Source organism: Apteryx mantelli, chromosome 2 (genome assembly GCF_036417845.1).
Source record: "Apteryx mantelli isolate bAptMan1 chromosome 2, bAptMan1.hap1, whole genome shotgun sequence".
Lineage (NCBI taxonomy): Eukaryota > Metazoa > Chordata > Aves > Apterygiformes > Apterygidae > Apteryx > Apteryx mantelli.
The window spans coordinates 51,284,360-51,312,173 of record NC_089979.1 but is presented as its reverse complement, the minus strand read 5'-3'; the positions used below and the strand labels follow the sequence as shown (position 1 = coordinate 51,312,173).

At 37.5% G+C, this 27,814-nt stretch overlaps 1 protein-coding gene across 1 annotated transcript in view; it reads left to right on the top strand.

The window, feature by feature from the left end:
- Positions 1 to 27,814, top strand: part of LAMA3 (laminin subunit alpha 3) — a 130,872-nt gene that overhangs the window by 70,738 nt on the left and 32,320 nt on the right. Inside the window, 16 exon segments of the mRNA XM_067290025.1 lie at positions 481 to 646; positions 1,057 to 1,183; positions 1,266 to 1,405; positions 1,783 to 1,898; positions 2,422 to 2,633; positions 3,462 to 3,666; positions 6,316 to 6,460; positions 7,251 to 7,391; positions 8,829 to 8,993; positions 12,621 to 12,722; positions 13,792 to 13,875; positions 15,078 to 15,308; positions 19,128 to 19,241; positions 22,932 to 23,041; positions 24,601 to 24,681; positions 26,173 to 26,279. Of these exon segments, the coding sequence (XP_067146126.1) occupies positions 481 to 646; positions 1,057 to 1,183; positions 1,266 to 1,405; positions 1,783 to 1,898; positions 2,422 to 2,633; positions 3,462 to 3,666; positions 6,316 to 6,460; positions 7,251 to 7,391; positions 8,829 to 8,993; positions 12,621 to 12,722; positions 13,792 to 13,875; positions 15,078 to 15,308; positions 19,128 to 19,241; positions 22,932 to 23,041; positions 24,601 to 24,681; positions 26,173 to 26,279 (2,246 nt within the window).

Sequence of the window (27,814 nt, the reverse complement as noted above, 5' to 3'; positions counted from 1 at the left end):
AGAGTGTACTTAACTTTTAAGTACTTAAGTAGTTGCATTGGCTTCAGTGGGATAACTTGCATGTTTAAAGGATACATGTACATAAATATTTGTAGAACTGAGAATTCAATATTAGTTCAGATTTTGTTGAGTGTAACTAACTGGATTCATTAAAATTTGCTTAATTTTTTTTTTAACACTCTTGCTTGCCTTTGTTTCATCTTTATCTTTTCCATTGAAGCTATTCAGGTTATGGAAATTTTGAGTAAATAAAATCAATTAATTTACACTTTCCCCTCTGTGAGTTAAATTTTTGCATCTTGTTTTCTTCTACTTTCTTAGCATTTACATAGAACTCCAAGGAGTAAATGTTGTTATTATTGCATTATTATTTGTATTATGTTCTAATATATTAACTTTTACCATTTTTCTGCTTTTTCTTCCATGATGCTTAAGGAATTCTCCTGACCCCAAGAGTAATTAATATAATTCTGTTTTTAGTGCAACATGCATTCCTTCAGTATATGAAACTCCGCCAGTGACTTTGGTTTTGGATGCATTCAGGGATGGAAAAATTTCTGAAGTGCAGAGAAGTATACTCTATGATCCACTGAGTGCCCCTTTACCTTCTGACTCAGTTAATGGAGTCACCTTGACACCATTACAGGTAGCTCATATTTTGAAAATATTGTTTTCTAAGTTACAAAATACATTGTTAGAAAAGTTAAATAGATCAAGTACTGTAAGAGAATCAAAATAATGATGTGATATAACCAAGATGCTGCAGACCGGGTAAGCCAAAAAGATAATATACAGAAACAGAAACAAAAATAGCAGTTTCTTTCTAAACCACATAGTAGTCTCACAGACTGCAGGAAAGAATTTGGATATGCTTGGCAGGAAAACAGATAGGAGCATGCAGACATAATGCCATATTCTTGGAAGATGTTGTTAACCTCCTGAGAGATGCTGAGCACTATCTCTTTCATTGCAGATAGGTAGTGCAGAGCAAAGCGCACAAAACCAAATATATTTCACAAAACAAATATATTACCAGAGCTGTTCTTGTTTCTGCAGAACCAGATCACCCTCAGTGGGAGAGTGCCCCACTTGGGCAGATATGTATTTGTGGTACATTTTTACCAGCCGGCACACCCAGTGTTCCCTGTGCAAGTGCGTGCGGACGCAGGACACGTGTGGTCAGGTGAGCATCCAACTTTACTCTAAGTTCTTTTCTCTTCCCTTTCTCAGCATTTTGGGACATTGAGCAATATCTTTTCTTCTAGGCTCCTTCAATGCTTCATTCTGCCCTCATACCTCTGGCTGTCGAGACCAGGTGATTGCAGAAAGCCAAATTGAACTTGATGTTTCTGAACCTGAGGTCTCTGTCACAGTAATGATACCTGATGGAAAAATGCTTATTCTGGTAAGTTTATTACACAAATGTACTTGGAGATATTCTTCTCAGTTTCACCTTCATTTAGAGATGGATGCAAAGATGAAAGCCAGAAAGCCAGAATTTGTTTTTGAATTTTGTGTTTCAAATTTATAGGATCTTGTACATTATTTTTGTATTTTAAATTTTTAAGATACAATATTCTGCTTTTATTGTGCACTGCTTGTAGTGTAACAGCTTGGGAGGGAGGATATGAAATATATTTTCCTATTTTTTCAGTTGAAATGTTATGGTTTGTGAGAAAATCTAGAATTAATAATGAAGCAACATTTAAATATATAAATGCCTTAGCTCATTTCTTTTGTTTTTCTCTGAAATGTAAAATTCAGTTTTCTTGTTGTTTCAAGGAAAGTGTCTTAGTTGTTCCAGCAGATAACTACAGTTACAAAATTCTTGAAAAAAAGACTGCGGACAAGTCATTTGATTTTATCAGCCAATGTGGAGGAAACAGTTTTTATATTGAGTAAGCATCACTTTCTAAAAAAATGAACCTTTGTCAGCAAGCTGGGAATTAATACTATTTTCACTCTGTATTAAAGAAACATATAAAATCTCCGTCACTGTGCTACATGAATATGCTTTTCATGGCTTATGCTGGCCCATTAAAATTCCATGAGTCATCTTTCCATGACTTTCTATTGTAAATGAAATGTAAAGGTAGAGCTTTATTGCTCACTGTACAGAAGAAGAAAATCTGTGTCATCTTTCTGTCTTTGGTATTTCCATCCTTGGTATTTGGTATTTTGCTTGGCATGCCTGAGCAGATATGACTAATATATGCACTTTCTTTGAAAAAAAATCTCTTACCTACATGTTCAAAGCCATTTGCTACTAATTATAATTAAAGTATGTCCCTGCATGTGTATGGATATCATCCTTGTGTCAGGAATTTTGTTAAAGACAGGACCCTAATTCACTGAACCACTGCGAAGTATGTACATTACAATTTCCAAGCCCTTATGTGATTTATATTTTAATTTCAATAGCCCAGAAGGATCATCAGCCTTCTGTAAAGATTCTGTGAGGTCGCTAGTGGCTTTCTACAATAACGGAGCAGTGCCGTGTAATTGCCATAAAGCAGGTGCCACAAGCCCTGCTTGCAGCCCCATGGGAGGACAGTGTATTTGCAGACCTAATGTCATTGGTCGTCGGTGTAGTCGATGCCAAACCGGCTACTATGGATTTCCGTTCTGCAAGTGTAAGTATATGCTCTGACTTACCCAGCAGCTGACCTGAACTTTATCCTCTGTTCTCACTGAACAGGTACTGCCACTTCACCCCTCTGTACAGGCCTTTATCCTGCAAGAGGCTGAGTGAGCTAGCTTAGATTTAGGTGGGATTCAGTTTAACGGGAGTAATCCCATTCCTTTTAAACACACCTGGTTTAAGGTGAAGTGTGCCTTCACATGTATTGTCTGATCACGTGTAGTAGGCTTACAATTTTACTGATTAAAATCCATGTTGCCACTCTACCAGTCAAATGGTTTTTTCTGTACTGACTGTGAAATAGTTTCCAAGTTATTACTGTTGTATCTCGGCCTTCAAGGCTTTCCGTAGATATCAGAGACATAAAATTATTCTTAATAGCATCAACAGACTGATAGATTACACCAACACTCCTCAGCTGCCTTCCCCAGATATTATATTCTATCGTTATTAAAACTGCTTGTGAAAGTGTTGTCCTTAACACCAAAACTATTGATTGTTTAATGCTTGGAAGTTTTGGGAAAAAATGATAATGCTTGCGATGAATATAAGGAACCAATCTATGGAAAAGAGCCAGAGTCTCAAGCTACTCTTTGAAACAGTCACAGTCACACAGTTAGTTTCTGTGACCCTGGTTCATGTCACTCTCACATCATTGTGATTGTTGAAGCCAAACAAGCCACTTGAGTTTAAAACCAGTGAAAGAGAGAAAAGAATTATGTCCTTTATGAGGTTTTGTTTGTTTTGTACACAGAACAATAAAGTTCGATCATTGTAAATTGAGATATGATTAATTTATAGAACATTTTCTTTGACCTAGTATGCAACTGTGGCCAGCGTCTTTGTGATGACATAACTGGTAAATGCATTTGCCCTCCCCAAACGGTGAAACCAAAATGTGAAGTGTGCAAGGAACATTATTTCAGCTATCACCCTCTTGCTGGCTGTGAAAACTGCAACTGTTCAGACAGAGGAGTTGTTAATATGGCAAGCCCAGAATGCGATAAAAACAATGGCCAGTGCAAGTAAGTTTGGATTATTGGATTGAACTCACTTTATAACTAATATTAAAAATGTGCATTATAAAAATGCATGGGTGGTTTGCTTCACTCTTCAGGTATTTGGAGGGGATGTGGGCAATTTTTATGAATAGGGGTTTAAGCAGTGCTAGCCTACAGTTAGAACTCAGCTGCTTCAAGGATACCTGGAATATTTAGTGGAAACTTGGTTTGTGCTGGTAATTAATGGTGGGATTTGGGATTCCTGAGCTTGACTTCTGTTTGCCAGTGGCATGTCACGCTACTCAGGGTAAGTCACCAAATTTTTGTCCGTTTCATATGGCTTATCCAGTGTCCAGTTAGTAGCAGACCTCAGATCATCCTGACTTCCAGACATGTACATCAATTATAATTGTGTACATAATCTCCCAAATTCTTAAAACTTTGCAGTTGGCCTTCAACAGTCTAAAATCTGGGTGAAACTCCTGTAATGTTTTTAAGGACTGTAAATCTTGAATAGTGTTTGCAGTGAGTTTTGGGAAACTTTGATGATAGGTGCTATGTATATGGAAAATATTGTTCCATTGGAACCATAGGTGATAACGGCCCTTAAAATTATGTCCTACGCATAACATATGCTTATTTTTCTGTATCTCAGCATATTGAGATGAAAATAAATTCCTTAGTTTAATTCTCTTATTTACATTATCTAAAATAGGTATAGCATACAGACACAGTAATAGTGAATTTTCGTAAATTCACATCCCATCAACATTAGTGCAGTTGAACGTGTCTGTTGTTTGCTTGGAGAGATAAAGAGTCCTTAAATAGTAAAAGAAATACTTGATAGTCAGTAGGTTGCGTAAAGCCAGAGTTAGCTGAATTTAATTGGTTTGGTTATGTGTTTGCACAGTCCTGACAAAAAAATATGGTCCTTCCTGCTCTGCCATTAATCCTGTAAATAGGACAGAAACCTTATTTTCAGAGAATACGTATATTATTTCCTGAATTTAAATTTATTTTCATAAGTGTGTCCTTTCCATGTCAGCTGATTTGATAATTGTCTTATCCCAAAGGCAAAACAGGAATCTATTTTCATAGCAGTTGGGGTTCAGGGGTAAAGTGTAGCATATTTGGCACCTCCTGATGCACTCTAAATCTGATTGGTCTCTGCTTTCATTTCTCCCATACCTTACTCTCATATCAGTCAACCAAAGCTGTGCAAAAATAAATAAAATAAATCAATAATTCAGTCAAATAAAATCTAATACTCCAAAGAAAGGGCTTAGCATGTTTCTGCTCCAGTAAAATTGAGGATTTTTTTTTCAGAAATAGTCAGATTTTCTGTTTCAGTGAAAAGCTATATTGCCTGATTCTAAGGGTGGTATTTTTCGCTTGCAGCCTAATTGGTAATATCTATGAAAATGACCGTTTATTAGTAAAAAACTCTGAAGCAAAATTTGACATTTAGCAAATACTTTTGGACTGATTACTGAAGTATGTAGCCAACCATTACATTCTGATTAATATTATTCCCTCTGTGGATTACATGAAGTTCAAAGCCCCCATTTAGCTCCATTTATCTGCTCATGTTGGTAACACGCTCAGGGAGATGGTGACAAACTTCACACATTGTCTGCTGAATTGAGTAATTGTTTCCGGGTGTTACATGAAGTGCAGTATACCTTGTCCCCATACTTTAACTTCTATTTCCATTAAATTCATAGTGTTGGTGTACATATAAATGTGGTGCTGAGAGCCAAAGGAGACTCTGCCAACTTGCTGAGAGTTTTAAAAATCGTCTTATCACAGATAAAATTTAAAGATGTGATCGTTGGTGGTGGCAGACATTCCTTTTCAAGGGATCCCTACTCTCTTGAAACCTGTTTTGGCTTGATAAAGATAGATTGTGAGAAGATGCCAGCATGGACAGGAGCAAGAAGGATCATCAGACCCACATTTTAACTAGTTTTATCAGTCTGTGCAAGTTTGTGGCAAAGGCAGTAGGAGGTAGCTGCTCCCAAAGAAAGATGTTCTCTGCTATCTCAAGCCCTGTTCATAGCTTGGTGTTGTTTTTCGCATCTTCTGTACTTCACTTAAATAAATCCAAGACACTCAGCCTTTGCTGTGAGCAAAGAGGATTTTATCCCTTGTGAACAGTTTTAAACTAACTGAGGCAGGTTGAAGTCACCATAATTATTAATATGCCTGGAATTCTCCACCTTATTAGGAGGCAAGTGCCTTGACTAATGCTCTGTCACATGCTCCAGTTACAAATCTTCTGCTGGCTCTGCTTACCTGAGTACAACATGCATATTTCACACCTTGTTGTATACAGAAAGTAGTTCCCTGCTGCAAGCACTGAACAGCTGCAGAAATCTAATTCCACTGTGAGCATTTATACCATTCAAAATCAGATCCGTCTTTCAGTAGTTGTATGACCACTATAAAAAATTGCAGTACTTCTCACAGTTGGAGTTTGAGGACAACACTAACCTGCTGCTGTTCTTCCTTGGAAATGATGCAGTTGTTTCATAGCCATGGAGTCACTTCAAAGATCCATCTGCCCTTGGTTTTAATCTTCCCCCTCCATCTCTCCCTCTCTTGCTGCCTCTCCCATTGACTCCTTCCTGTGTGAGAAGAACTAACTGCTGCTGTGTTTGTTTGTTGGTAAAGATGCAAACCAGGAATAAAGGGACGGCAGTGTGATCGGTGTGGTCCTGGTACTTACGGTTTCCCAAACTGCATTCCGTGTAATTGCAACAGAGGCGGAACAGAACCAGATGTTTGTGATCCCCAGACAGGAATTTGTCTCTGCAAGGTCAGATAAATCAAATTACTTCTGCATTCATAAACATCATTTGCACTTCAGTGACTATTTTGTATTTAACAGGGTGAATAAAGTGAGTTTATCACCAGGTTTTCAGTAAGAATTAAATTCATCCGAACAGAAACACCCCACCATGCAGTAAGTGCACAGATTATCATGACTGCAGATAAATGCAGGTTTTTAATGAGTTCACTATCTGTGAGTTTCACAGGTGGTCATCATCTTTGCAGGAGGTTAAGGTGCTACCAAATAGATGTTCAGTGAGTCACTGAAACAGTCTGTACCCCCCACACATCTGCTTTATGCATCTGCACCTCAGTTTTTGGATGTTGACCAGGTCCCATGCTTTTCTTAGCCATGTTATGCCAGTTGACATTTCACCACATCATTATATCCAGTAAATCTTCTTTTGTTGTGATTTGCATAATTGAATGTGATAAATGTGAACTTTCACAAGCAACCATTTATACTGTAGGTTTGGAAAACCCAGCAGGAGGGTTTTGGCAGGGAAGTTACCAGCTGTCTCTGACTAATATTTATTACTCCTCAATTCACTTTATATGCTGGAAAGCTCAGCAGCTCACAACTAAGGTAGTTTTAAAGAAGTCAGTTTTGTTTACATTTGGAATATGGTGTATACAGAGAAGCATACATTTTCATTTGTGTTTCTGTATATTTAAATAAATATTCTGTCAGAAGATTTGCTTTATGTGCAAATTTTGGTGGTCTCACCATTAACACAAGGAAAATTCTAAGAATTCTTTCAACTGTGCCTTAACAGGAGAATGTTGAAGGTGCAGAATGTGATGTTTGCCGACCAGGATCGTTTTATCAGGATCCTTCGAATCCCAAGGGATGCACCTCTTGCTTTTGTTTTGGGGCAACCAACAACTGTCGCAGCACAAATCGTCGTAGAACCAAGGTGTATTCAATAGTTTTTTCTTTGCTATCATGAACCTGCCTTTTTTTCCCATTAAGGAAATGTCAGATTTCTTCCAAAATTGGAATTATATTTTATTAGTGGCTAAGGATGAGAAATATTCTGCAAGAAATAGTGCAGATGATGGTGCAGCCTCGTTAAGACTTCTATATAGTCTAAAAGTGCCTTTCAGCAGAAACAGCCTTTTTCACCTGTTTGCTTACAAATCACTAGTTGCTTACAAATCAGTAGCTGGAGTAATTGATCTGGCCATCTGTTGTTATAGCTTCAAACACCAGTTCATCATTAAAGTCAATGGTCTCCTTCAAGATGCTTCAATAAGCACTTGTGTCATTTTACATCTCTGTACCATAGACACATTTTGGAACCTAAGAAATGTGTGAGAAATACCATAGAGATTGTAAAAATAAGAGCTGTCCTTCTTCCCTTCCTGTAAAAAAAAGAAATTACATGAAGGAGGAAAAAAAAGGAGGAGGAGATGATAAATGTGATATATTTAAGTAACAATAGCATAAGTGAGTGGTAGAAGTAATGTAAGGTGGCTGAAAACTGAAAATAAGGAACAGCTGCCTGAAACAGTGCAAGAGAAAGAGAAGAGAGAAGCGGAGTCCTCAAATGTTGGACGTGGAGTTTGGTTTAGGTTTAGACATACACTAGATGTAATCCAGATTGTGGCACTTTATTATTTACCAACAAAGGATGTAAACCTGGCCTTGGTGAAGTCAGCAGCAAACTTCCATTGGCTTTAGGGAGCTTTCACCCAGTGGTTGCCTGTCCTCACCAAAGCCTGTTCTTGAAAACATGTCTATCTTTTTGTCATATTGCTTTGTGAACTATTCTGGTCCATATACATTATGTTTTTTTTCCAAGAGTGTAATGATAAATAACAGGATGTCTGGTCTTTCATGGAAAAAAAAAGCCAAATTCAAATGTGCAGTAGTAAAGAGCCAGAATTTTAGGTTATCTTGCCTGCCTCCCCATAATATCCTAGCATGTTCCCTCCCTCCCTGTTACCTTACCTTACTACAACAGGTCCACGCTTTGTCTTTTTGGTTAGTCTCTTTGGCATGGTTTTGGAATGAACATAAAAATACAGCTGCAAATTATGTCCATGTCACCTTGTCACCAAATTAATTACTAGTCACCTCCATAAGGATTATGTCTTCATGTGACTGAAGACAGAATTTAGTTCGCAGCTAACTAACCAAACGCCTACATCCCAATAGCTTTGGCACATCTGTCTCACTTATGCTCTCTTTTGAGGTCCTTGCAACATCCGTTGTGCAAAGGCTTTAGGCTGTCTCTAAAGGGATTGAATTTAATTCTCAGGGAATTATAGAGTCAAAACATTTTTGCCTCATTAGTTGATCCTGGGAAAGGATAAAACAAGCTTTTATTTCCTTTATGTATTTTCATTAGTTTGTGGACATGAGGAACTGGCGCTTGGAGACAGTGAATAAAAACGTTGACATTCCAGTAACCTTCAATCCAGTCAGTAATAGTGTAGTGGCCGATGTTCAAGAATTGCCTGCTTCAGTGCATACTTTGTACTGGAAAGCACCGCCATCTTACCTGGGAGAGAAGGTGAGTGACACCTAACTCATCTGCTTTTATATTAAGTATTCATTTTTTGCCAACACCATTGATGAAAAGTCTACTTCTCTATCTTAGATACATTTATCTCTCTTCCCCCAATAGATGCTTACCTCTCTCCCCTGACCTGCCAGGAATCACAACATTTGACTTTTGAGTACTGTGTTAAAATTATAACCAAAAATATAGAATTAATCACCTTGCTGGGTGTCAGAGTGATATTTATGTGAACAACATGGTCAAAGCTATGGTTTGGGGAACTGATACCTTCAGGCACTTTTCTGAAACTCAGAACACACAGAGCTTGCCAATGCCAGAGTATCCTTTAGACTCCCTAAGAATATCTTCTGGGCAGACTTCCAAAGGCATAAAAGGTGATTAAGTACCCAACGGCCAACGAAAATGCCCCCCGTTGTTTTTGATATGTTGCTGGAAAGGCTGATTAAAAGAAGGAGTGAAAGGTCTAAAGGTGTGTTATTTGGCTGTGTGACACCAGTACTACATTTTTTGCTCATGAACTGTACACTTACTGTTTGTGTCGGGTAAAGCTTTCATGAAGGGAAGAGTAGCACCTGGTTTTCTTTTCTTTGTATCTTTGTATTACTTGCTGCTCTTCCTGCTCATGCATGGGGCAGTCCCTTACTAACTGTTAATGTTTATCGTCGTTTCAGCCTGGGGTTTATACTGACCAGGTGGTCTTTGCTAGTGGTTGCTTGCAGGCTCAGTGTCTCCGGTTCTCTCTATTTGCAGCTCTAACAGTGTCTATAGCTGTTAGCTATCTGTAGGACATACAGGCTTTTCAGATGCAATCCTCCTGTCACAAAAGAGAAAACTAATGGGATAGACACTGTCGTATTAAAGACGGTAAAATTTGCAAAGTTCTTCTTAGTCTCATTTTAAGGAGTACAGCAGTTTCATCCTACTCCTACGCACGGAGGTAAATATCTTTCAAAGTGATTAAACAATGCATTTAGTTAGGGTGCTTTTTGTTATTTTTAAGAGATTCTTGTTTCAATGGCTATTCTTTTCTAAAGAAGTTTCATAAAAATATATGTTTTGTTTACTACCATAGTGTTAAACCAAAAGGACTTTTGTTATTCCCATAATAAAATGAAAAGCAATCCATAACCCTCTGAGCACAGCTATGAAGAACAGTGCTATACTTTTTATGTTGCTTATAACAGTATCAAACCAGGCATGTCATGACTTGCATTTATTTACAGTGAAACCACTGTAAATAAAATAGTTCTATTTTGGCCCTGCTTTTACCTTCTGTTTTGTGTAAGTGTATGTTTTAGTGGGCACTGGCTGTATCATGATGCTAGTTTTACAAGCCAGTAAGCTTCCCAATCATTCATTTTATTGTATTCTGAAAATTTCAGTGTTTAGTCTATTTCAAATAACAACATCTCATTTGGAAAATGTGAGCAAGATCACTACAGACATTTTTCAATATGCGGAGACTGAAAACACTGTTTTCCATTATCTTGAACATTTTAACTACTTCCACTGAAACATTAATATTTAGTAGAGTATATTTTTCTATATATATCTTTTGTTTACAAAGTCAAAAGGGAATCAAATGTAAAATCTATAGCAGTGCTATAAACTAACTTACTGAGAAATTCAGACAACACATGGTCCCCATTTTCTGTTCTTGTGTATTTTAACATACTATTTAATGCTATTTAGCACTATTTAATACTATTTAATGCACTGCTAATGTTATAAATAAATAGTATACGTATAGAATACAGAGGATAGCTGATAAGACTGATATTTTTCCATTTCCAGAGATGCTGCTTATTCAGAAAGAACCCAATAATGTAACATGTTGGTGGTATGGTAGAGTTCTAAAATGTGTGTTAAACAGGAAATTAGTTCTGACTTGAATCTTCTTACATTTTTGAAAATTTTATTTATACAGGGTTGTTTTGATTGTGTTGGCAAAATATATCCAAAGTTCCAAATGATGCTATTGAAAATGCAGTTAGCTAAATATAATAGCATTAATTATAGCTCTGTGATCAAAGGAACAAATTTAGTAGTGAGATGTCTGTGTTTTGTTTGTAATTCATCGAAGTATACAGGGAAATGATAAAGCAAATGCTGGTGTTTACCTGCAGAACACTAAAACCTGACAAAGTAGTTCTTCCTTCCATGTTTAAAACAAGCATGAGCTGTAAGGGCAGACAGCAAGGAATGGAAAAGAAATCAGTGTACCTGTGGAAAAACACCTGATTTTAGCTTAGCAGCTTGTTACATATACTTTCATCCGAGCTTTTGAGCTTTTTTACTTTTCTAAACTTAACATCTCACTGCTGTAGATCTGAGAGTCAGATTTCATTTGGAGCTAGTGACATAGAGTTTATTAGTCAAATCAAGAGTTAGCAAATTGTTTTCAGTTCTGTTAAATGCTGCTTCTGATGTTGATCATCCCAATCCAAGTGGCTGAAAGATTTTATTCTTAACATTTTATGGAGAACAGACTTTTGAGGGAAAATGCCTGTATGCACTTCAGGCATAAAATTCTAAAATTTATAGAGTTGACTTGACTATGATATCATTCTCTCTCCTAATCCAAGAGACAAAGGGAAATCTGAGGTGTTGCAGGTTGCTGCAAGTGGAGGGGAAATTGGTAATGGAATCAGGTGGTTCTTGGATGCAGTCTTGTCTGTCCCCAAAGACTGCAAAGAGTCCTATTTGGGCACTGGAGAGGTCAAGCCACAAAAGGTGGCTATTTACTCTTCCAAAGTTTTTGTTTCACCTAGCACGTAGCCCATAAACCCTCCATCTAGGCTCCTCTTGGTACAAGAAGAACCATCTAGGCTCCTCTTGGTACAAGAAGAACCATCTAGGCTGTGCCTGGAGCTTCTTTTCCTCTCTGTGTGTTTCTAACTTATTCACTCATAAACAGCCCAGGGAAGCTATTTGTCAGATAATTCAAACATACTTGCCTAAGTCTTTGGTTTGGGCAGCAGTATATTTATTTGTTTTGGTTTGAGGCATTCTGTGGTCATTAATAGTTGAGCCAAAAGAAGGGTAATTTTAGCTCAAACAACAACAAGGGTCTGTTATCAACTTTTTATAGAGCTGAGATCAGTAGAAGTCCTGTCTGCCAGAAAGTGGGACAAAGATTTCCTGATTAGATTCAGGTTTGTCATAAGCTTAGAAAATGCTTTAGACGTGTTCAGACCAACATCTCTTTTTGATCCATGGTTGTTCGTGGGGTATACGCTTCCAGTTTCATTGTCACTCTGGTGTCTGTTCTTGATGAGCAGAATCTGTCCTGTAGAATCTGGGGAAGAACATTCATATGAACATGTGATTTCCCCACGACACAGCTGACATGATCCCAGGTATAAAAAAGAAAAAAAAGAAAGGTGCAGATGGCCTTCCAGAGAACAGTAACAATTACTGCTCATGAAGATATACAAAGTAAACAATTTAAAAAATGATTTCTGCCAGGCAACATGTATTTGCATATTTAGTCTAAAGAACAAAGAGTGAATATATTATTTACAGTGCTGGATGAAGGGGTAAACCTGAATGCAAAATTATATTAATATCAAGCAATAATACAGTAAAGTATTTCTAATCTTGTGTATTTTATTATAGCTTTCTTCTTATGGTGGCTACCTAAGTTACCAAGTGAAATCATTTGGCTTACCTAGTGAAGGCATGGTTCTTCTGGATAAGAGACCTGATATACAACTGACAGTAAGTTTTGTACTATTATTTTTTCTTTCAAGCAATACCAATACCATGAATTTTTCTATTATCCTTACAGCTGTGGTGAATTTTGCTCCTGTAGTGTGCTTAACTTTTACAGCAAAATGCTACATTTCTATAAAAGTGATTTTATTGCATTTTGCTCAAAGCCATCAACACACCTATCTCTGTTGCCAAAGTAATATGTTATTAAGCATAACTGACCTGAGAGCAAATAAAAAGATAAAATAGAGTTTTCTCTGTAAAATGCACCTGTGGAAAAAAATTAATTAATGATTGCACACTTGTCAGCAAGTGTGACCTTGACTTTGCAAAATATGTCCTGGATTCCATGGTAATTAATCTCATTTTCTGTGAGAATTTTCTTCAGCGTAAAATTAAGTGTAATTATAAGCCTTTGATGGACTGAAGTAAAAATGCGTTTTAGATTAACTGCTTTTTAATTCAGCTAGATGAAGGCCAAAATTGGAATCTCAGTTCTTTGTTTAAATTCCCAACTTGGTGGTTTTGTTTCTTCAGGCCATTTGAAATATTAATTCGGTCTTCTGGGATTCTCATTGGAAAATATGCTTCATGAAGTATTTCTGTAGTATCCCACTTGTTTGTGCATCAGGGTCAAAGAACGTTGCTCAGTCCAGTTTTGTTTTTACTTCCCTTTTCATGCTAATAAAAAAATTTACACTCAAGACAAGCTCTAAAGATGATATCAGGAGGCAGCTGCTTTTCTAACAAGAAGATAAGGGCAACAAAAGAGACTATTTGCAAAGGCAAAACAGAAGTAATAACTAGTTACTGTAAAAACTGGCAAGCATTAATTTAATTATCTCAGTGTTTTATCTGAAAGCAAGGAGGTTAATAGGCAAAAGCAGGGAAAAACCTGCTGACACCGGAACACAATGCTTGCTATATTACTTTGCTGACAAAATAGCATACAGTTTTACTGGTATTACTTAGTTCTTATCCCCCAAATGACAAGATTAATGAGCTTCATCAACATCTGAACACTTCATCATAAAAAGTAGTGATATGGTAATGTTATATCCTCATTCTCACACAGGGCCAGCAAATGAAAGTAGTTTATGTGGATCCTAACAACCCACTGCCTGACCGTCAATATTATGGCCGTGTACAGCTAGTTGAGGTAAGAAATTAAAATGGAAAGGCCTGATTTTCCTAGTTGATAAGAGTCTATTTCACATGCCTTCCCTTTTCTTCTCTGAGGTGCATAAAAATATGCCAGTAATCTGTGCAGAAATACCAAATACTAGATAATGTTAATGAATAAAAACTTATATACTGTAGATTTTAAATACTAAAAAATTTTTTTTCTCTATACTGCCACACTGAACCTGGGTTCTGATTCATGCCACCTAATTTTAGCACCTTTAAGTTAGGCATCTTGTCCAGTACTAGTCCTTAGCACTCCTTCTGGAGTCAGTGGAGTAATACTGACTCAGTAAACAATGGAAGATGATTCATCCCAGCCCCAGACATGTACTTAATACAGATGGAATGAATTGTTATCTGTTTTCCTCCTCTGATTCTAAAAGGAGTCTAGGTACTTAGAGTGGATGCCCAACATTTAGACAGATGAAGTTAGCATTTCCTACCTTAAGTCTTTGCTCAGAGAGTCAAACTGGGTTATTTCCGTCCCATGTACAGGCAAAAAAGATAATGTTTCTTCAAGCCAAATTCCATTTTCAGTTATGCTGTGTGAAGGCAGCCCTGAAAGATTGGGCTTTTAGGACTTTGCTTACTCTTAAAAATAAAATAATTTTCCTCTGCCCTTTTTTGATTTGGTGAATGATCACTCAAAGAAATTTGGATGACTGAGAAGGAATCTATTTGCTTCATCACTATTCCTATCTTAGGACAGATTCTTGATGCTTCAAAGTCTCACGTACCTTTCCCGGTGTCAGCATCTCTCTGGATCTCTGTTTTCACTTTCTGTCTATTGAACTATTTCTTGATTATCTTTCCTTCTCTCTGCCCACACAAGAAATTTCTCTACCACTTTCTTTCTACAGGACATACCCATTGATTCCAGACATCTTTCTCAGGTATTTTGTAGTTTGTTGGGAGCTGGCACATACTATCAGTTAGTTACTAGTAAATATGCAAAGTGCAGAGTATGTCCTTTTTTATGCTCATTATTCTTTTTCCACCTATTCTGTGTTTACATTCATGGTTCTTATTTTCCTGAGCTCTATTTCCCCCCACAGTACCTGGGACTATAGGGGTCTATTCCATGATTTTTTCTATTTTCTGCCACATTGTCTTCTCTGCAGATATTCTTCTGAAGAAGCTGCAGGGCTGTGCTCATTTTGTATCCTTAATGTGCAGGGAAACTTCAGACATTTCGGCAGCAATAACCTTGTATCCAGAGAAGAACTGATGGTGATCCTGTCTAGACTAGATGGCTTACACATCAGAGGCCTTTACTTCACAGAGACTCAGCGATTAACCCTTGGTGAGGTTGGGCTGGAAGAAGCCACCAACACAGGAAATGGCAGCATTGCGTACAATGTAGAGAAATGCTCCTGCCCTCCTGAGTATGCTGGTGACTCATGTCAGGTAGGAAATGTTTGCCTCCATACTGTGCCATTATCTTCTGTCTTGCCTGCAGCTATGCATACTGGTTTAGTTAAAGAAACAAACTAGTTATTAAAATACTTAGATATGCTTCTTTAAGTGTGTACACTTCTGATGGCTCAATTACTTTCACTGTCTAAGTAGCTCTGTAGGGATATCCAACTCTTGATTGCTTTGTGGAACTGTAAATGTCATTTTACATGTATAAAGCACTAAAATGAGGAATTCTCTGCTGCCCTATGACAGGCTGAAGAATCTCAGTCTATACTTGCTTTAATGGAGAGAAGGTCAGAGTTGATTTGATCAAAGCCTGTGAGACCCTACATGTGGAGAAGGTTTCCTGATAACAAAGTTCTTTATTTAGTAGGCAAATGCATGAGAAAGTCCAAGGGATGGAAACTGAGCCTGGATAATTCTGGGCACTTTTTTAGTCTGTTGGGGTGGCTAACATTTTCCTATTTTTATAGGAAAATGTTTTAAAACTTAAGTTGTCCATATTTGCAAAATATTTGGAGATATTTTTGTGAAAGATAATGTGAAAATTGCAGAGTAATACTATCACCTGAAGAATGGTGAAATCCTAGCCTCAGTTATATATCCTGCCCCAGCCAGTTGTTCCTGTGGCTGTAAATCTTTTGGCTGTCACTTTGCTTAGCTTAGAGCTCAACTCTTCCCATGCATTAATACCCAAGGTAACATAAAAAGTAGTGGAGAGATAAGCAGTGTACAGAGGGCACAAAATATGAGGCATTATTGTTTGAGAAAATGGTTGAGGGTTACCATAAAGCAGCAATAGCTGTACTAACCTTGAAAACATCTTTGAAATGAGAATGAAAGAATAATATCTAGACCAGAGCAGCTGCAGAGAGACTGATCAAACTGCCGTTTACAATTGACCTATGTTTCTCATGCATGTCCACTGCTCAGGGACTGTTCATCATCTGCTGAATATCATTTTGGAAATATTTCTAGAAATTAATTTATCACATATTTGATTCTGTGTCACATGCGAATTGATGAATATTGACTGAAATTCCTACTCCCATCCCATTGCTTACAGCATACTGCCTTTATATAGTAAGAGGTATTTTTACATAAATTGGTGAAAATACGTAGCCCAAAGGAAGCGATCGAGACACAAACCGGTGTAGTTCATAAGTGCTGTGTGTTTATGCAGCATTACTCATTCCGTGATTTACTATTCTAATCGTCTAGCTCAGTCTGACTGCTTTAGGTGGGGAGAAGGTGATGCCTGCCACACCCTCAGGTAGGTATATACTGAGCTACAGGAATTGCAGAGTTATTCGTTAACCTCAGGAACTGTAATGTGTGCTGTACGACTTGACGCACGTATGAAGTTTAAAGGTGGGGCCCATCACAGCACATAGGCTCATTAATCTGAGTCAGAAGCTTAAGAATAAGGGAGCGTATAAGAGAACATTTGAATACTGAAAGCACGGTGTATGTTAGCAGTTGAGCTAAAGTAAAATGACGGCCAAAACACAGAGGCTAAAGAATGTAGGATGGCTGGTTGTCATTTTAGTAGCCATGGGGCACTGTTTCTCACAAGATATGCAACAGAAGCTATCATTTCCTCATCTTCAGAAGAGAAATCAGCACCAACAAGTTCAAAGGGATTTTAACCTGAGACAGGTAATTTATTCATTTTCTCTTCCTTGCTTGCTTCCTTCTTTCCCTTTGTTTTTAAATGAACTAATTTTATAACAACTTCTACATTATTTAATGTAAGAGTAATCAGAAGGCTAATCTTATATCTCAAATTATTTTGCTAACAAAAGTATGTACAAAAAGTTGCATTTAAATTGTTGTTTACTTGAAAACAATCAGCCTGAACTCCTATGCACTTCAAGGTGCCTAGAGCTTTGCCTTCATGTGGAATAAATATTTCAATATTAATTTCAATATTCTAAAACAAAGTTCTCAGTACTTCAAATGTATTGTTTAAAGTTTAAAGAGAGCATAAATATGAAAAAAGAAAAAGCTGTATAGATATGTCCAAATGCATTTGGATATATTTCTAAAATTAACGATTCATTTTGCTTTCCAAAAAGAGACTTCAGTAAGTAAAATTTATATGCACCAGTGTCTATATTTTACTTAGTCATGCTCTTTAATGTTCAGGCCCTGACTTCTTCAGAAGTTGTGTATACTGATTCCTTGTTGTTCAGGGAGCATATTCACCATTTTTAAAATGTATCTGAAAAATTTCAAGAGAGGATGCATATTCTGAATTCAGTCTTTGCTCTCACTGAAGTCAATATTAAAAGAACTGTTGATGATATTAGTATTCTGCATATTTTTTTTCCATTTATCCCATATATGAAGAAGGCAAAGATGCCATTTGCATCTGGTTTAAATAGCTCAATATTCCTTTGGGGATCTGCTTTGGGAGAGGTGAATTTTTTTCTCTGGTATTTATGTGGCTGATAAATACACTAGTTAGTTCTGTTCCTGCACAAATGCTTATGCTTCGACCAACTGGAACATGACTTGAGGCTCAGTCCTGCAAACCCTTTGCTCTTCAGATTACTCCCATCAATCTAGGTGGTGAATTGCTATGAGAAAAGGTTTATGGGCTTTAAAGTTCAACTGTCACTTTATTTATGAATGTCATTGGGGCCAGCCTCTAATTGTGATATACTGGTGAGGTACAGGTACAGTGCAGGACTACATTGCCTGAGGCAAGAATCTGGGAGGTATTTGCATAATGGGAGCAAAGCTTTCTCCCTGCTTCAGTGCAACCTGTGATCTTCCTTACACTGCACCAGCTTAGTTACTAATGAAAAGGAGCTTGGGGAAGGGAAGCAGGGATAGACTTATGCTCGGTCATTTTTGCTGTGGTTGGTGTGGCAGAAGACCTAGGAGGATATTGAGCAGAGAACATGGGCATGAATATTTGAATTGGTCTGTATATGGGAAGGCTCCATGCCCAGGAAGAATTCCCTGTACTTTCGCGTCCTCTGCACCCATGCCAAGCAAGACTGTGGTTTTAACATATTAGTTACTACCTACCTGGTGTAGGTTAACAAACTTAACGACAATGTGTCTTGCTTCATTCATGGTATTCCTCTGGTTCAGCTCCCTGTTTAAAGTTGACTTTGATCTGATGCGCTATATTTCTGTTCATGTGCTTTCAGTGGCTGAACATTCTTTTCATACTTTTTGGGTCTCTGGGACAAGCCTGTACTTACAAACTAGACCACTGTGTGTTCTGTAAGATCATCTAGCTCTGCCTAAGTGTGGCTTCATATAGCTCCAGGTAGACTTATTTTGGAAGTCATGATGAATTCATATAAAAAATATCTCATTAGAAGTACTTCCAAAGAATACACTGTAATTAAATTATTATCAAGAGTTCATATAACCACTAGCTAATATATGAGATTTCCATATGTTCTTCTTTGAGAACACTCTAGTATGAATCTATATCCAAATCTTTTTTTGTGGTTTAAAAGTCACATTCTACATCTTTGTACATAGCCACAGGAAATATGTTTTGCTCAGGGGTTAGAGTCAAAATGGTGCAATCCCCACAACCACAAAACGTAGAGCACAAGGTTCAGATGCTTAGGCTGAAACTGCTTCAGTTCCATTCTTTGCCATTTACTGAGTTAAAATACTTGTTATTTAAACAGTAACATGGGCTTAGAAGAGTTTGTCAAGAAATGTGTACCTCCACTACTCCTTGGGAATGGCAAACAATTTCCCATCCCATAACCTGTGAAAACTTTCTTTTCATCAACTTTCACCATTTTTTTCTTTCTTCCTGCCTCTGCCTAGGAATGCGGCCTTGGATTTTACCGTGAGAATAAGGGATTATTTACTGGACGCTGTGTTCCCTGCAACTGCAATGGAAATTCAAACAGATGTCAGGATGGTTCTGGAAAATGCATTGTAAGTAAAATGTTAGCGTTGAAGAAATGAATTTGAAAAAAGAAGAAAAAGCATTCACCTTACTGCAGGATGAGCTAGATAGTATTGTCGTCTTGCTAGCAGCTAAAATTAATCCTTACATACCTCATTCTTTATATCTTGTATCATAAATGAGTGTAAGTTCCAGTTTTGCATACACTTTCATGTATATTTGACATAATTAAGTAATTAAAATTATTTGTATCCTTGTTCTGATTTTTTCTTTCCCCCTATAATCTTTGTTAGCTCATGGTACAAAAAGACACCAAATTAAGCACATATATAAGTGTTTGCAATTCTTTTTAATAAATGTGCGGTCTTACCATGGCATATGCAGTATAGTTTTATACATATAAGTTAGGGTTTATAAATGCTGACAAACAGTACATTCATGCATAGTATAGTCTTTGCAGAATAATGTCTTTTTAATCAGCGTCAATAAATCTCCACTAATCTTAATTTACAGCTAGATGGATTTAAAAGTATGAGAGTAAAATAAGATAAATGGGATAAAAGTTAGGTTAATTAGAAAATTGCAGCTGTCACAGGAGTTATAGTGGGGCAGATTCTGCTCCCTGACACACCATATTAAATCTAAAGCAGCCTCATCAGAGTTGATCAGCCCTAGTAGGAATGAAAATGTGACTTTTGGCCGCCCATGGTTCTCTAGCTTACATCTGTGACGCTTGTTTAAACTGTTTGTTCCGAAAAATTCCCACTTAAAACTTTTCACTAATTTTTCACTTACTGTGTAAACAAGAACCTTGCCAAAATCTTTCAATGGTTTATTTTCTGTGTTATTTCTTCCTTGTTCATTTTGAATCCATTCTGCCCGCAGTGCATTCCTGTGCATTATATAACAGCCCTGACTTTGTCTCAACCCACCCTGTTGCTTGGATGGAAGCTATAAGCCAATTCAGCGTATTCTGGGGAATGACTTACAGTCTGCTTCCGTGGTGAGGCAGGGCAGGCCGTGACAGGAACTGCTGCCACGGAGCTGTAAAGATGAGAGGGTTTTACTTCAGATGAAAATTATAAATCCAAAAAATGCAAATTTCACTTTTTCCTCCTAAAATGTTTCACTTTAGTCCCTCTTTCCACCATTGTATTAACTTTCAGATAGACGGAGCTAAATCAACACTTGGCCCTGGGACAAACTTTAGGGCGAGCAAAGTCATCCAGGATAATGCGGTGAAAAACAAAATGCAAAGGGCCTGATTTACCTTCCTTTATGAGCCTCCAGCTAATAAGGAGTGAGTTTGTCTCCCTCTGTAGAGGAACCACGGCACAAAGACCTGTAGCGGTGCAGAGAGACTTCCCACTGTGGAGCAGTCGTGTTTCATACCCAGAGTGCAAGGCTTGCCCACTCGGCCTCCCGCTCCCTGCTCCTCTCCACGGGCACTGGCCCCCAAAACCTTCACATGGCAGCTTCTCTGCTGTTACAGCTTCCATAGGAGGCTTTGCTCAGCTCACCCTGACCCTTTCCTCTGTGGCAGCAGGACAGTCCTCCTCAGCTCAGGCAGTGTCCTGTTGCTTGGTGGTGGGATGAGAGGGTCGCAGGACTGCACTCCTGAATGTGGCGGAGAAGGAAGTACAAGAGGAGATGGAGAAGATGCTGCCCTTCTAGCACAAATCAGATTTTTGTGTCCCAGTGGTCCCTGCCTTTCCTCCTGAAAGGTACATTCCCTTTGCTGCAGCATGGTGCTGAGACTTCCTCATCCTCAGATGTGTTGTTTCATGTCACATAACCCCATATACATAGGTATCTCCCCTGTGACCCTGGCACACTGGACAGTGGCATCCTGTTCCATATGGGTCCTTGGGGGTCAGGTGAGAGTTTTCCTTTCAGAGTTTGCAATACCTGACTGTTTGGAAAGGCTGTGACACCAGGGTGTCTCTGCTCTCCTATCCTATGCAAGGCCCAATGAAACTTGAAGAAGGACCCCTGAGGGAGTTGCTGGTCTGGCTTCCTTCCACTCTGCCGTAGGAGCACTGGATTATGCCCCACCATTCTTTATATGCCGTGTAGCTAGAGGGAAGTAGGGCACATTCAGAATAGCTTTCATATGAAAAGTTTCTTCATATATATATGATTTACTTCCATTTCTGTAGACAGAGTGGGCTTTAGCAAAACAAAAGTCAGTAGATAAACTTTTGGGGAGCTTGCTCCAGGATGCAACCAACACAACTATTTTCACCTAAGGCAGTATTAAATACTTCTCTTTTACTTTTTTGCTGTTCAATTTTTCTTCAGGTTTATCCAAATTTACAGTAACTATTAAGAAACCAGTTGAATTTTCCATGAGCTTTTTGCAGGAAAATATTCACAGGGTTTTTTTAGAGAATGCATTTTAAAATGGTTTCTTTTATAAGCTTAGGGTCTTCATATTTCTTTAGCTTACCCTAGTTAAATGGCCCATAGTCACCATGAACTGAAGCTTTGCCTGTTCCTTCCCAGAGCCTTTCATAAATGAGCCACAAATTTAATTCTTTAACCCAAACAAATTATGGGTTACTATGTGCAGAGGCTGCAGGAGGGCTTGTTGGTGTGGTTAAGGGAATCTTGGTATGAGGAAATGTGAATGAGAATGGAGTACAAGGGGAGATGGAAAGGACAGAACTGATCCTCATTTGAAGGGGAAAATTGCTCTCCTGCTGCAAGTCATGGTGCTAGGGCTTTTCACCATGGCTCTAGGCCATTGGAGGTTCCTGAAACAGGTGTGCAGTCAGTCTGCTCAGCCAGTTGCCCACTTTCTCTTTCCATCTTTCACTTTATTAGTACACACTCAGCTTTGTGGGTCTCTGAAGTTATGAAGAAAGCAGTTGTGGAACTAGGGAGTATGAATGCCTTGAGTTTTGGTTTCACTAAATTTTTATGACTGCTCACCAATGCATTTAAATAACTTCTGTTGTAAATTAACATCTTCTTAGTTAAAGCAAAAGCAATTTGGTTGTCCTCCCACCATAACACATAGACATGTGTGATGTTCAGACGACAGCAGGAATAAGAATGTTTCTAAAATAAGATATAATTTCCAGCTATTTTATCATGGAAAATGGGCTGTATCAGTTACAGCATTCATTTTCCCAGCATTCACTTTTCATTATTCATTGCAGTTAGCAAATTAAAAACAAATTACATGTACACTGAGGAAGATACAGTAAATTCAAATCTAATCAGAATCAACCAATAGAATTAGTTTTGGAATTAATTTCATGGGATTTTTTAAGAATGTATTTGGACTCAATTCACTGCATGCTTTTAAATCATGTCTGCCTTCTAATTTGTGTTAAGATGCAAAATTTAAAGTTACATTTAAATCTTGTGAGTTTTTAATGGCTGCCATTGAAATATCAAGACATAGAGAATGCATTATGGGAATTTTCCTAACAAACCACACATCTGACTGAATTCCTTTAAAATATGTGTAATACTGATTATTATCTGTTGCCCTTCCACAATAGTGAGCAAAATGGGCTTTCTACAGTTAGAGAATGACAGAAACCAATCTATCTTGATAGTGAAGGCAGTTTGGCAATAAATGCTCAGTTATGTGGAAGGGAAAGAACATCCTTAGTTTCTGAATAGTTGGGCTATAATTTTTAAAATAACTATAGAACCGTATAGAATGAGAAGGCACTGTTAACCATGTTGCTTGTTTCCTCTTTAAGAACTGTCAGTATAATACTGCTGGGGAGAAATGTGAGCGCTGTAAAGATGGTTATTTTGGAGATGCCACTCAAGGTTCCTGTCGGACGTGCCCTTGCCCTTATACAAACAGGTACTGTAAAAGGTCCTGAGAAGCCAAACAGAAGGTAAAGGGGAGAAATGTAGGATGTAAGTTATCTTTAATCTCATGTTTATTACCATTCCGCTCAGCCAGATCTCTTTCAGCATAGAGATAAGTGGCAATGATGAAAGAAGCCTTTTCTATGAATTCAGAAAATTTAGTAAGATGAAAAAATAATTTAGAAAATTAAAGCTCATAAGCACATATCTACATATCTGAAAGATTATGCTGTCTCATCAGGCGGAAGCTCCATTTGAACTGCAAATGGAACTCAGCAAATATTACTGACCTAGAAAAATTAAATTTCCTCAGATCTAACAATGTTGCCAGGCTTTTAAAACTGGGCAGTAAATTGTATTTTAAATAAATGGTATGCTGAGCCACACTGTTTATTGTCATTGATCAGCTCTGAAATGTGAAATGTATTAAACAAAAACAAGTAGGTTTTAAAAATTCTAAGCTACGAATTGCTAAAGGCACCACATAGTATTTGCCAGGTGCAGAAGCAAACACCAGGTAGCCTTAAGTGAGAGATTTACACTAGTAGACAATAGACAGGTTTTTTCCTTTATTAGAGGACTCTCTGATAGATCTGTTTTTGACAGCACTGGCCTCTTCTGCAGGTGTTTGCCTGAGGCTGGCTGAGCATATTTTTACTTGTCTTTTGCTTTAAGGGTGCTGAAGTATCTAAGGAGCCCATGAAACCTGCAGTAGTTTCATAGCTGCACATTAGGGTGGTAAATACCATTCATTACATGGGAAATGCATCCCATCTTGCATTATTGGCGTTAACAATTTTCCACCTAGTCAAATTATACGTAATTCTTAGTGCAGACTTCTGATACCTGTCTTTGATAGAGAGACTTGGTTTATCCAACTATTCATGGGATAAAAAATGGAAACAGCAAAGGTGGCCTATCCTGTCTTCACCTCCTGCCTTCTTCACACCAAACAATGGGCAAAAAATGGTCATCCACCCTATTGAAATTTGAATCTAGGTGAGTCTGCTAGAAGAAGCGTACAAAAATGTTCATTGTGTTAATGAGATATATCCTAGAGCTCTCTAAGGGAGTTCACAATTCTATCCTGCCTTGGTTAAAAAAGAAGAAGAGTATTAGCTACATAAAAATAAGATCTAATGCTCCCACCCATAAATAAGAAAAAAACTATACAAACAAGAGGGAACTTTGTCTAGTACAGGCTATTGATTTTTGCCTAGTAAGATAAGATAGCCACATAGACTTGTTTTATATTACGTCATCACTGTTAAGGTTTATTTTAGGCATTCCTTTGTGTAATGAACTATTACATTCTGTCCAGAGGGTCAGAAAATGATTATTTTTTAACCTAAGGAGAAAACCTAGAGAAAAATTTGAAACTTCAAAGAACTGGTCACTGCAATTTATCTGGAGGCAACTAAATTAACTCAGTAGTAATTTGGTGGTATAAAAGCCTTTTAATGTGAAAGTCATTTAACTGAATTTAGCATCCAGAATCTAAAATCTATTTGATTATGTGTTCCCAATAAAAAATTTTCTTTCTTCTTACAGATTTGCAACTGGCTGTGTGGCAAATGGTGAAGAAATTCAGTGTCTATGCAAAGAAGGCTATACCGGAGTTCGTTGCGAACGGTAAGTGACTTGTTTCTCAGGACAAATGTCTTTGAGAGACACCATGAAAGGAGGTATATCTGTATTATGTATTATAATATATCTGTATTATATGTATATGTACATATGTGTTTGCATAATATGCACACACTTAGGGAGGCATATAATTTTATAAATAGCTGCTATAGTGTGGTGCTGTAGTATAATTGCAGATGAGATCCCAGCACACCCTGAAGAAATGTAAATAATTCTCCACGATGAATTTAGTGACTGCACAGTTTTTATCAATAAGGGTAGTGTCAGTCACTTTGAATATGTGCCCTGTGTATTGTCTTATCCTTCACTCTTGCTAATAATAATAACTCTCACTTATTTTGTCCCATTTCCAATTGAAAACATATTCCCATTTCTTCTAATATATTTGCTGGTGCTTCAGTGTTCTTTATTAGCTATCCAGTGGCGACCATGTAACGTTTAATACCATACCCTTCATCCCAAATCATTCCGATGTGCCCTGCAGGTGGAGTGTACAAACACAATACTGAAGCTATCTCTTTTGCTGGAACATTACAACAGTTTGGCAAAGCAAAATAAATACAGCATAACAATTTCAGGCAGGAAGAGGAAGCAATTTCACTGAGTTTCAAATCCAGGAGGAATTTAAGGATAATGGAATAGGGTTGTCTGATTCGGAAACCTGAGGCTAGTAAGTTATGGTGGCTCACCTGAAGGTAGTATCTCCAATACCGCATTATATTTTAGGAATGCAACTTTGTGGTATTTCAGGGCTGTTACCTTTGACATATAAGCAGTAGGTTATGGACAGATTTGCTCTTCCAGATCTAGCCATACCAGTAGAAAATATTACCACCCTCAGCTACTCATCATGGCTCCTTGATCACGCATTACTACCCCTTTAGGTCATACAACAGAGTGAAAAACTTTAGAAATACTTTTAGAAATACTATCTAGCCAGTCCAGGCAATATATTTTCCCTAGAAAATACTTAGGGACTGCTCACACAAACTGCTTTGCTGGCAGATGGCAAGAGGAGATAGCATCCAGCAGAAGGGTGCTAATGTCGTTCAGTGCCACTGCTGTTCGAAAACTCAGCATGTGCTTGCAGTATGATCCTACTGAATAAATGAATTCTGGTGGGATCACAGAACAGAATGATATGATTTGCTGGGTTAAGCCTTTTAAAACACTCTTCATACATGTATCTGTGTGCATGTGTGTTTTTATAGACTAAGTGAGTTATTTTTAGATGAGCATTGTGGGAGTTCTTTTATTTTTAGAAACATTTTCTGTAGCACTTGGATAGACATTTTTAACACAGTGCAGAGGATACTGTAAACCAAAAATACACCCTTTTTGTCTAAGTCAAGACATGAAATCTACTACTTGACAGTTTCTTCAGGAGGAGAACTGAGTTTTTGTTAAGCGAAAATATATTTGACAAAAGCAGGTTCAAATACTTAATAAAACAACATTTGTATCTCTTTTATCTAGCTGTGCTCCTGGATATTTTGGAAATCCACAAAAATATGGAGGCTACTGTCGAAAATGTAATTGTAATAATAATGGTCAGCTGGCTAGTTGTGATCACCTGACTGGAGGTATGTAAGGGCCTATGAACATGTAAGGAAGCACTGTTTACTCTCTGGAAAGCAGAGAAGGAAGATCTTTTGATAAGTTGAACTAAGGGAAAAACCTAGACTTATAAGAAATGTAGATCATTTTTAACAAAATGTAAGGTTTCCTAAAATATAAGAGCATAGTAATGGAAGAGCTGTCCTGAGTCACTGAGTTCATCCTTGTGGGGCATTTTATCATGTATTTTCCTTCATAAACAGTATCAATTATATTGTGCTTTTCTGTTTCACAGGCGTGTATATAAATGCATTATTGTTTTTCCTCTGAAATATTTAAGTCATATCTTGCCACTCTGTGTTAGATGTTATGAAACAAGCCTCATGGAGCAGTCTTAATATGCCTTTTTAAAGTGTATCTGAGACAGATTAATGACATTTTCAGAGTTTGCATCAGGCACTGCCATATTAGGTATCTAAGCTAACTGTGTTTACAATAGAAGTTAGGCATCTAACTCAGGAGGCTATTTTATAAATCCTGCTATACACCTATCTGCAGACTGAGACATCCTTAATTTTCCCAGTATCAGTCATATATATACTCCGCTACTAGTTAAGTTCTTTGAAGAGTATTATGCCGCAGGTGTATGTTTGCTTTATCTATTATAATTCTGAGGTAAAGGGTCTAATCCTATGTTCCTCAGCCCATCTTTACTGTGATTCATCTCAGTCCTTTGAAATACTCTTTTCTGTTCAGAAACATGCAGACGTCTGTTCTTGATTCTCCCATATTTTTACTCTCCAATAAATTTATACTTTTCTTTCACCATAGGCAGCTTTTCCTTCTCACATTTTAGTGAAATGTCAGACTAATGACTCCTGATTTTTTCACATTTCATTTCCCTGCACCTACTGTTCATACTACATTCAAATGACTGTAAGGATCATCTTGTCTTTCTTTGGTCACAGAAATTAGAAAAAAACAGCAAATGATGTGAACTGCAGTTGGCACCTGGTGCAATTTTTCAATAGCTAGTTCTCATTTTGTATTTCATCATTAAAGTAAGGCATCTTTATTATATTTATATTTTGTGTGGAACGAATCCAAGCAGTGTTTGATGTTTTATCATTCCTCTCTTTTTGAAGCAAGAGTTTGCTAGGACAAACTAATCCTTAGGGCAAAATTCAGCAAGCCAGTTTGTTTTCAGTTTGTCTCCAACAATATATTCTGATCAGCCATCTTTTTTTCCACATTAGCAATAAAACCTTCTGTGATCAGCAGCACAGCATGTTCTAGCAGGTTTATATGTGTATGATGTTTGGTACTTGGCTGAATTTTTTCATTTCATCATTTCTTGGCTGATGTCATTGGTGCACAAGCTGTAATAATAGTTTTATTTAATTGATACTTCACCGCCACAGCTGAAATGTGCCTGGTGTTAGCTGAATTATACAACAGCAGGACTGCACGTGTATTTGCTTTCAAAATAATTTCCATCATTCTCTTACAAATACATTCTTTGTGACTTTTCTTATTTTGGCAGGAATGCTCACTACCAATC